The sequence below is a fragment of the Cricetulus griseus genome (assembly GCF_003668045.3).
Source record: "Cricetulus griseus strain 17A/GY chromosome 1 unlocalized genomic scaffold, alternate assembly CriGri-PICRH-1.0 chr1_0, whole genome shotgun sequence".
NCBI lineage: Eukaryota > Metazoa > Chordata > Mammalia > Rodentia > Cricetidae > Cricetulus > Cricetulus griseus.
The window spans coordinates 115,447,421-115,458,311 of NW_023276806.1; the positions used below are offsets into that span (position 1 = coordinate 115,447,421).

General features: G+C 41.6%; 1 protein-coding gene across 1 annotated transcript in view; it reads right to left on the reverse strand.

Annotated features, from left to right (window-relative positions):
- Positions 1-9,429, reverse strand: part of Fxr1 (FMR1 autosomal homolog 1) — a 54,443-nt gene extending 45,014 nt beyond the window's left edge. Inside the window, 1 exon segment of the mRNA NM_001246756.1 lies at positions 9,364-9,429. Within this exon segment, the coding sequence (NP_001233685.1) occupies positions 9,364-9,414 (51 nt within the window). The 5' untranslated portion in view covers positions 9,415-9,429.
- Positions 9,430-10,891: the final 1,462 nt, after the last annotated feature.

Consider the following 10,891-nt stretch of genomic DNA (forward strand, 5'->3'; position numbering starts at 1 on the left):
CATTACAAATTATACTGTATGCAAAAGGTGAAGTACACAATTCTAGTTTTATGGGCATATTGAAAAATTCTACATTTGTTTCTGAATGTGTAACCAGGATAAATCTGGAATTATATATATTTAGCTTTAAGTAAGGTTACCTAACTACCTATAAGCAGGGTTACCACAATGCCCCCCAACAATAAATAAAAAAAAAAATCAAACACCACCACCAGAAGAAAAACATTTGGACTGAACCAAATTTGCATATCACTCCAATAATGAAATAAACATGTAAAGATTATATGTAAACAATGGCATACGTGGGCATATATCTTTTAAAATGTATGTTGTTGGGTATGTAATCCCAGCACTTTGAAAGATGAGGTAGAAGTATTATGAATTAAGGAGCCAGCCTGGACTACATAGTGAAACTCTAATTTTTAACAACTTTTGTCTTTAGCCAAGCACAGTAGCCTAGATCCCAAACTGTTAGGGAAGTGAAGGGACTTAGAAGATACCACATGGGTCCAGGAGTTTGAGACTAGCCTGGTCAACATAGTGAACCTCTTTTTCAAAACAAACTATTTTGAACAATTTATTTTGAAAGAGCTACATAACAAATCTACTAAGTAAAAATTACTTTAAAAAAAAAAAACCATGAGCAACATTACTTCAGAATTATATCATTACTGAACTAATTAATTCTAGTAAAAAAAAAGAAAAAATCAAAAGCAATCCTTTATAGGCGGGTTGTGGCTCAGTGACAGACTGAGGTCCTAGTATGGATCCTGAGAACAAGCAAACCAACAAAAACCAATAACAGCAGCTTGTGCATCAGACTGAGCACTCACTTAACTGCTCTCAACACAAGGCAATGAGGCTAAAATGGTACAGACATCTATCACTGCTTGAACAGTTCTTGAAATAAAATGACTTAATGCTTTCACATGGCTACCAAAAATTCCCCTAACTTTCCTGTTGTAAAGCACTTAAGTTACCCCTGTGTGAACCATTAAGTTGTGGCAATATGAGAATTTGTGACCAGATCAATATATAACCACTAAAAATGGCATTTAAAACTGTTCAATTTGGCCAGGCGTTGGTGGTGCACGCCTTTAATCCCAGCACTCGGGAGGCAGAAACAGGCGGATCCTCTGTGAGTTGGAGGCCAGCCTGGTCTACAGAGCTAGTTCTAAGACAGGCTCCAAAACAATACGGAGAAACCCTGTCTCGAAAAACAAAACAAAACAAAACAAAAGTTCAATTTGAACCAAATGAAAAAGACATGATTGTGTTATGTAGAGATGTACTAAGATGACACAACAAATTGCCTATGTCCAGAAACCAAGATTAATTCTTTTATTTATTCAAATATACACTGACACTACTATTGCAAACTTCATCAGTATTACCAAGAACTCTCCAATCACTCCCAAATAGATGTGCAAATAAAGTTAAGGGTGAAGAAAAGAATAGTTCTAAAGTCCTGATATTCAAAAATACTAAGTGCAAAATTACTGAGATGCTATATTCTAAAAACATGCTGGGCATTGGTGGCGAACGCCTTTAATGCCAGCACTTGGGAGGCAGAGGCAGGCGGATCTCTGTGAGTTCGAGGCCAGCCTGGTCTCCAGATCGAGTGCCAGGATAGGCTCCACACTACAGAGAAACCCTGTCTCAAAAAAACAAAAACAAACAAACAAACAAAAAAATTACTGAGGGCTGGAGATAAAGCACTAGCTTATCTAGTGTGGGGAAGGGTCACAGTTGCATTTCTAGCATGGCCAGAAAAAATTCTCAACAAGCAGTTCATTAAACCAATATGTATGTGCATTTCAAATATTTCAAAGATTTTACATACTCAGTAACACAAACACAAAGGTGAACAACTGTAGAGGATGTAACCATCCCACAGAAATAAAATATGAATCATGTTCTCAACTTAAAATAGCCATATTAAAATAACTGAGAACAGGTGAAACTTTCATATACTTAAACCCAATAAATATGCCAAAAATATTATTTCAATAATAAGTACTTTAAAAACTTAATGTCTTATATTCTTTTTCAAGAATCCTCAATTCTGACTAGTGTTCAATGACTGCTAGCTACCATTTTGGAAAAGAGCACATTCTTAGAAAGCAGAAGTATTAGAAATCAGCCTACATCTTTTTTGCAGCAATCATCTCAATTCAGTCCTCCACATTCTCAGTTTATTAATAATTTACAACTAGTAATTTTGAAATCTACTTATTTGTACTTAAGAAAATCACACTATACAACTGGGCATGGTAGCATAAACCTATAATCCCAACATTTAAGAAGCAGATTTTAGATATGCAAAACCATTTTTAGCTACATATCAAGTTTGAGTGACCCTACCTCAAAACAAAGTGTGGGGGGTAGGGAGGTAAAATATTATAAATAGTTAAAGAAAATAAACTCCAGGGAAGCAAAACCAGACTAGGAATCTTGAATCAACCTAATTTATGGAAATGCAACAGGGCTTCAGATAGCCCGAAATAGTGATAATTATTTGTTCACTGTGGTTGAGATTAGAAATGCACATGTACAACATACAGGTAGCATCTAAGAAGCAGCCCGAATTTGAATTACTAGTTGCTGTTGGAGATAGGCTCTGAATAAACTCACAAAACCTCTCAATGTTCAACAACTTTTACAAAAGTCAGAAAATACAATTACCCAATACTGCTAATGAAAAGCTAAAACCTCACAACTACCCACTACAAAACTAAGAATCATTCTTAATAGTGTGATAGAAAACACAATCACTAAGTCATAATCTAGTTAAATTTGGGCTCACAAGATGGCTCAGCAGGTAAAGACATTTGCCATACAAGCTTGGTGACCTTAAAACTGGCTCCACAAAGTTGGCCTTTGGGGTTTCCACACTGGTGCCTGTGGCACTTACCCACATTCACAAACACAGACACACACAATGTTCATTATTCAAAACTAACTTTTAAAGAAGTTTAAGAAAGTATTATCATAAACTACAAAAAATGGAAGTGAAAAACAGTTAAATGCCACTTCAGATACAGTATAATCTTGGACAAACTACACCATCATCAATTCCTTGTACATAAAAAAGTGCATATCTCATGGACCAGGTATGGCAGTCTATACCTTTATATCCCAACAGTCCAAGGAAAAGGCAGGTGGATCTCTTTGATTCTAGACGACCGCAATATAAAATGAGTTCCTGGCCAGCCAGTGCTACAGTGAGATCCCATTCCAAAAACAGAACCCCACTCAAAACCATACATCATGAAGTCCCTAGTATGAAGAAAATACATGTGGAAGAGTGGCAGAACATCCACTAAGTAACAGGCTGTCAAGCTATTCTCTTACAGAAGACACACAAGCATGATATATAAATATGGAAGTCCATAAAGAAAAAATAGCTAAGCCATATCTATTTCTAGACATCTTTATAGCTTTTGGTCTTCAGATGTTTTATCATATATTACTCCTAAAAAAAAAATGAAACCACAGGCATTTATATTTTTTAAAATAATGAATCCAATAGGTATAGTAGCACATGACTATACTCCCAGCACTGGAGAAGTCATTGGCTGGAAGGGCGGTGGTGGTGCACACCTTTAATTCCAGCACTCGGGAGGCAGAGGCAGGAGGATCTCTGTGAGTTCAAAACCAGCCTGGTCTACAAGAGCTAGCTAGTTCCAGGACAGCCTCAAAGCCACAGAGAAACCCTATCTCGAAAAACAAAACAAAAAAAATCATTAGTTCAAGGGCAGTCTATGCTAAACTTATAGCATGTTCCAGACATCTCGAAATAGTCAGACCCTGTCTCAAGGTGACAAGCTTCCAGTTTTCTTTCCCCCTTATAAATAGCCTCATTTGGCCACTACTCCTGAATGAAAAATGAAAATTATAAATGGGGTATAATTGTACAGGCCTATAATCCCAATGCTTAGTAGGTTAAGGCAGGATTGCAAATTCAAAGCCAGTTACATAAAACCTTGTCTCAAGACCCAAGTTATTGGGTTATTCATTTCCAATTTTAACATTTACAAAAGCCATATTTTAAGTATGTGCAACTCAAAATCATCTTAATATATCTGAACCTAATATATTTTAACGAAGAGCTCTAATACTAAGGTAGCTGCCATTTCTCCCTCAAATACTCAATCTAGAGTTGTGGTGAGGGGGTTGGTTGACATGGTTGTATGAGTGTCACTAGTTTAGCCTACACTGACCTGGAACTTTAGAGAAAAAAAAATGCATTATTTCTTTTATGTGTGTGGAGGTTAGAGGAGAATTTGGGGGAGTCTGTTCTCTCCATCATGTGGAGTCCCCCATTAAATTCATTGCCAGGCTTGTCAGCAAGCAAGCTCCTTAACCCGCTGATGCATCTCAGTCACTGTTCTTTATTCTAACCTAGAACACTGATGTTCCTGCCTCTGCCTGCCTCTCAACTGCTGGAATTTCAGGCATGTGCCACCAAGGCCTGCCTGGCTTTCCACTAAGATTTTGTACTCACTGAAAAGTCATTATGACCTCAGCACACCACTCCTTCATTGTTAATTTAGTTCATTGTTCCAGATAAAATACCTACTGTACAACTTCGTCATTGATCTCAAGTTTTACTTTTAAAGGTAAGTTAAATAAGGAATTAATTATGGACCTATTGAAATACTTGGAGATGTGTTAATTATATAGTTAAAGCAGAATATTAAGATCTCTAAATGTAATTAATTCCATCTGCTACAGAAATTTCATTTCACCTGTACAGACAAACTCCTCCATAAGAGCCAAAAACTGAGTAACTTGCTCAAAGTCTACTTAAAATTGTTATTTAATGTGGAAGTATACACATCAGTCATAAAGCATTAAGGATGCAAGTGCAACTACCATAAAACTTTATTTATGTTCAGCCCAAAACTATACAATTCAATGACAACACAAAATTTCATGTCATGGATTGGGCATGACATTTGTAGACAAAGCTATTCCAGAGACTAAGACATGAGTATCACATGAGCCCAAGGGCTTCTTTACAAACAAAAAGTTTAGTGTTGTAATACATCAGCTAAAAAGCATATTAATGATGAAAAATGGGCACAAGGTTTATTATGGGGTAATGGAGTGTGTGATGGTTGGTTTTAATTATCAAATTTAGACAATCTAGAAATCACCAGGAACAGTCTCAATGAAACATTGTCTAGATTAATATGGTCTATGGCAACGCCTGTGGGAAATTATTTTGAGTAGGTGAAAGACTCACCTACTGTGGGTGGCACCATTTCCCTGGCAAGGGAGGAGATACGGCATATAAGCTCTCTGCTCTTGACTTGATGTAATATGATGAACCAAGTTCCTGCTGCCTTGGCTTCCCTCAATGGTGGACCATAACCTGCAACTGTGAGCCTAATTTACCCTTTCTCTCTAAGTTGCTTTTTCAGGGTAGTTTATCATAGGAAACAGAACTAAGGATATTTATCACAAACAGGATTGTTACAACAGATGCACAACTTTAAGTATCCTTTTTATAAAGCCATTCTGCTGTTTGGATAAATTATACAGAATATACATTCTTATCTCTTTTTAGCCTTTTAGCCAGGAGTGTAATACATTCTACCTCACTTGAGTTTTCTGAGAAGGCACTTAGCTTTAGGTAGGAAATGGATAGAAGCAGGCATTTTATATCAAATTACACACCATCACCAAGTGTTTTACATCATCTTCCCACTCTTTCCCATTCCTAGATTTAGAGAGCTGCAAAGAGACAATATGCTTAACATACTGCTAGCATGTTTACCATGCTACTGTATGTGTATGCATTTCTTTCCTTCTTTCTTTAAGAAAAGGCTATCCTGGCATTGGGTACTATCTTCAAATCTTCACTGCCTCTAAATTTATGAAGTTTTAGTCCATTTAATCAATGTTTAAGATCAGTGCCTCAAGGCATTATATTGACCAGTGCTCAAAGCACTGTATTGTCTCTTAAAACTCTGAAATGACCATTCACAGAGCCAGGAAGTGGAGAGTATTAACAATTGGTAAAATCAGCCAGCGTTGGTGGCCCACGCCTTTAATCCCAGCACTCAGGAGGCAGAGGCAGGCATATCTCTGTGAGTTCGAGGCCAGCCTGGTCTCCAGAGCGAGTTCCAGGATAGGCTCCAAAGCTACACAGAGAAACCCTGTCTCGAAAATACCAAAAAAAAAAAGGTAAAGTCAGAATTACCCATACATTGAAAACCACCACTAAAAGGAAAAAGTACAACAAAATAAAAATGTTAACAGTTCTTGATTCTATAAACAACTAGTTTTCCCCATTTCCAAAATTCCTTCACTATTTATTGTCTTCTAAACTGGAAAAAATTCAATTCCTCTATGCTAAATAGAAGCCAAGCTCAAACATGAGGTATTGTTTTGCTTAATTCTATACATATGAAATTCTAGATGAAACAACTATTAAAAACAGGAAACCTTAGATGATAAGGGGGCAACAGGGAAATCTAAAAGATGGTACAACTACTATTCTGTCTTATCTTCATGGTGGTTCTGATTGCACACAAGTATCAGCATTTATCAAAACATTTATGTTTGTTTAGAAAAAAAGGAAACAAAAACTGCTTTACAGTATGCAAATTAACCTCACTTTAAATCCTGATAGAAAATGAACTGTTCTATGGTGAGAATTTTTAGCCAGATATGGTGATACATGCCTATGAGTTGTAAATTAGGCTGAGGCAGAAGAATAGCAAGTTGAAGGCCATTGTAGACAACTTAGAACTTGTCTCAAATGAGATTAAAGGTGCAGCTCAGTAACAGGCCTCTTGCCAAGTACATGTAGGGAAGGCTCTGGCCAGGTTCAAATTCAAAAGAAAGGGGCATTCCTCCCCTTGGGAAATCTTTCCACCCTGGGGATTCTTCTGCATTTTTTCCTTGATAAACCTACATTGAGGAAAGTAAGGGAGAACAGACAAGTGGATAATTTCACTGTATAAGAATATAGAAAATATTTCAGACAACTGTACTTCAAATCCCTGATTTTACAGGAGTCCATTACAAGATAATAAAGAACGAATGTAGAATTTCCATTTGTTCTATATAATCAGAGTTTTTCCAATTTGATATTCCAGGGTCCTGAAAACTGTACCTTCTACAAAGCACACAAAATTGATTATGGAAGGAAAAAATTCCAAACGTTCAAAGTACATAAAAAATTTGGTTTAATGTCCTTCCCAACCTTTATCAAATCACCATCTCATTCTGAATTAAAATTGGCAGAGTCCAGTCTAAGTAGAACCAGATTTGTAGTGTATAAAAGGGATCAATAAACTGGGGCCCTGTGGTACAGACCAGTATTTTAGCTACCCAAGGGGTTGAAGCAGAAGGAATGCAAAGGAATGCAAGTTCAAGGCCAGCATGAACTCCCAGATTGAGTTCAGGGACAGTCTGGACAACTTAGATATCATCTCTCAAAGGAAAAAAAAAAAAAAAAAAAAACCAAGGATCAGACCCAAGCTTGATGGTAAAAAAAGCACTTGCTTAGTATGTACAAAGTTCTAGGTTCAATCCTCAATACAACCATAATCAATTACTAATATTTCATAGTTCCGACATGGATACTCGTGAGCTGACTGGAAAAAGACACCAAAAAGATTGCAAAGAAACTTTACAAAAAAAAAAAAAAAAAGAAGAAAAAGAAAGAAATCAAACTGACTATATTGTACTTCAGACTAACACAAAGTACAGTAAAAGGAATGGTTTTCTACTGTCTACACCATGCAAAATAATTTGTTAAGACAATCACTTTCAAGGTGCAAGTAAAAAATGTTTATCTATTTTACCTAAAAAATGTACTGATAAGCAGGAAGAACTGAAACTTCCATAAGGTAAGATGATGCATAATAATGAGCTTTATCTAGGCAGAAAAAAAAAAAAGGACTCCTTGCGGCTAACCGTATCTGAAATCTTTTAGAAAAGGTAGGTTTCGGTAAGAATAAAGTATCTACTCAAATACTGCTTGGATCATTAGTCTGACATCAAGTTTTAAACCTGGAACACTGACGAAGCCAATTACACGCTAGCTAATAAGTCATATTAATGATTCCAACAGTCACTATTACTCCTTAGTTGTCCACCTGAGGAAATTTACAAATTTTTAATCATAAAAATATATATTAGATCCTTCATTCTGTGTCAACAAGCAGCGGCCTATGTTATTACCACGTGACAAATCAAATCCTCAGAGCTAATCAGCCAGCTAAAAGGGGAAAAATAAAACATTGCAAATTAGGAAATCATTGAGACCAAATAAAATCCTCTGGAGTAAAGGATCCATTGAAATAAAAACCTGTGAAAAACCATTCTACGTACATACAATACTCATGTACTAGAAGAAGGCCTTCATAAAAATAGCCAACACTCTCAAACATCTCAGATGCTGGCTTAGAGAATGACTGACAGACAACAGCTGGGGAGGTTTTGTATTGATTTGTTGAGATCCTCGCACACTTAGGAAAAAAGAAACAAGGAGAAGGAGCCGTTACTATAGGAAAAATAAGCTATTCGGACTTCGTGTTCAACTTGGGTGAGCCCCCACCCTTTTCCAATGGAAGTCCCTTACAAATTCCTCCACTCTAGATTCCTCTTTCCGTCTCCCAGCGCAGACTCCACAGCAATGCATGGCCTCCTCGCAAAGGAAACAAAAAGAACCTCATGAAAGAGGATAAAACAACAACAAAAAAAAGACATAAAACACCTACCCAGAGGGCTGTGAAGAAATGCGTCCCTCCCACCTGCCGCCTGGCCTCGGGTCACCTTTGAACCCTTCCTTCAGAACTCGCTTTTCTCCCAGGCGAAGGGGCCGCCCGCTCCCCAGGCCGCGAGCACCCGGGCCCGCTGCCTGTCCGCTTTCCCCGCGGACGCCATGGGCTCGCAGGGCCCCGGGGCAGCACAACCCCGGGGAGGCCTCGGGGTCCGCCACAACGCCGCGGGCGAGGCGGAGAGCACTGGAGCCCCGCAGGCCCGGCCACCCCGGGGTCACAGTGAGCTGCCCGCCGCCGTCTGCGCCCCCCGCCCGGCCAGGCCTCGCCGGCGCGCCCGCACCACAGCCCGCGGCTCCGGCCGCCCGCCCGCCCGCGTCCCGGAGGCCTCGACCCGGGGCGCTCCCGGGCAGGAGACAAGCCAGCGCCCGCCGCCTTGTTTCCAAACATAACGGAGCCCGGGCCCCGAGACCGTTAAACCGCGCCGAGGGCAGACGCCAGCAGCACGGACCGGCTGCCCCCGCCGCCGCCCGCCACCGCGCCTCGGTCCCCGGGGTCCCCGGCGCCCCCTGACCCCGCTCCTGATGCCCTGCTCTCGCCCCGGACGCCCCGCGGCCCGTACCTTGTAGAAAGCCCCGTTGGAGCCACGAACCTCCACCGTCAGCTCCGCCATGTTGGAACCGCAAAGGCCGCTGGGAAGAGATTCTAGAAACTTTCCAACGCGAGGGGAGGAGGGGGGAGGGGCGAGCGCCGCGGGGGAGGGCGGGCGGGCGGGAGGGCGGGACGCTCCCGGCCCGCTCCCGGGCTCTCCGCTTGCGGCGCCGCTCTGCGCGGTCCTTGGGCGGCTTCCCTGCGGCGGGCCGTAGCGCCCACGCCCCCTCCTGCGCGTCCCGTCTCGCGCACAATGAGTGAGGCGGACCCGCCTGGCGCGCCACACTCGCCTCAGGCCCCGCGCGCCCGCCGACGCTCCCTACAGGATCTTCCCGGCAGGAGCCGCGGCCTGGCTGGCGCTCGGGCTCTTGGGGAGCGCGTGGGCCGCCCAAGCTCTCAGGAGAAGCCTCTCCTCACGAGCCTCCCCTCAGGACCTCCCTCTGGAGCCCCCGGCTGAGCCGCCTCGCCTCGGGCCCTCCCAGCGAGGAGCCTTTCCCACGGCGAGCCTGGGGCCCCGCGCTGTGGCTGGGGCTTTGCCCCTGCCCTCCCACAGTTCGCGGGCCTCGCCCCGCGCGAAGGCAGCTCACCACCTGTTAGCGACCGAGCACGGTTACCTTAACATGTTAGGAAAGACTCGGGAAACTTAGGCGACTTTTGTGGGGGATTTTGCCCGAGACGCTCTCTAGCCCATGTTGGCCGTGAATCCACAGAGCCCCCCTCCCATCTCTGCCGTCTGAGTGCTGGGATTACTCTTGAAAGAATTTTTTTTAAACATTGCGAAGGTGTATCCCCCCCCCCACCGTGCATAACGCATGTGAAGTTTTGCAACTAGGATCCAAGAACCATGTTGTGTGGCTTTACCACAACCTACCCCAGCTCTGAAACGGTTATGGCACTAGTACTTGGTTATTTTGATAAATTAATACCATACTTCCGAAAGCAAGGGTTTTGGAGATAGTACTTGAAGAATTCATTTGTAAGCGCATTCGTATATGACTGTTTTCAAAGGAAAGTCAATATATTTTTCTTTGCTTTATTTGGATCTCCCAGTGTAACCCACCTGGCCTCATTAACCACCCTGCCTCCTACCTTCAGGTGCTGGTGGAATTATAGACATGTGTCACTGCTCAGCTACTCACACAGTTATCTGTTTGCTTGAGAAAGAAGTCACACTAAGCAGTCCAAGTTGGCCTCTGTTACCTACCATTTTCTAACTTCAGCCTCCAGAGTGCTGGCTTTACTGATGTGATTCCCCATACCCAGCTTCTTGGCTTTTTTTTTTTTTTAAGCACATTTTCTTTACATAAGATTAACCCATTTTAAAATGAAAAGTTCAGCAACTAACACCATGACCAATTTAAAACATTTTCACTACAAGGAAAAACCCCTGGCGCTTGCTGTTATTGACCCAAGTCACTTGAATACCCCAGACTCTGGAAAACTACCCACCTGTTTTCTATGTATAGATTTGCCTAACCTATATCTCACATTAGTGGAAT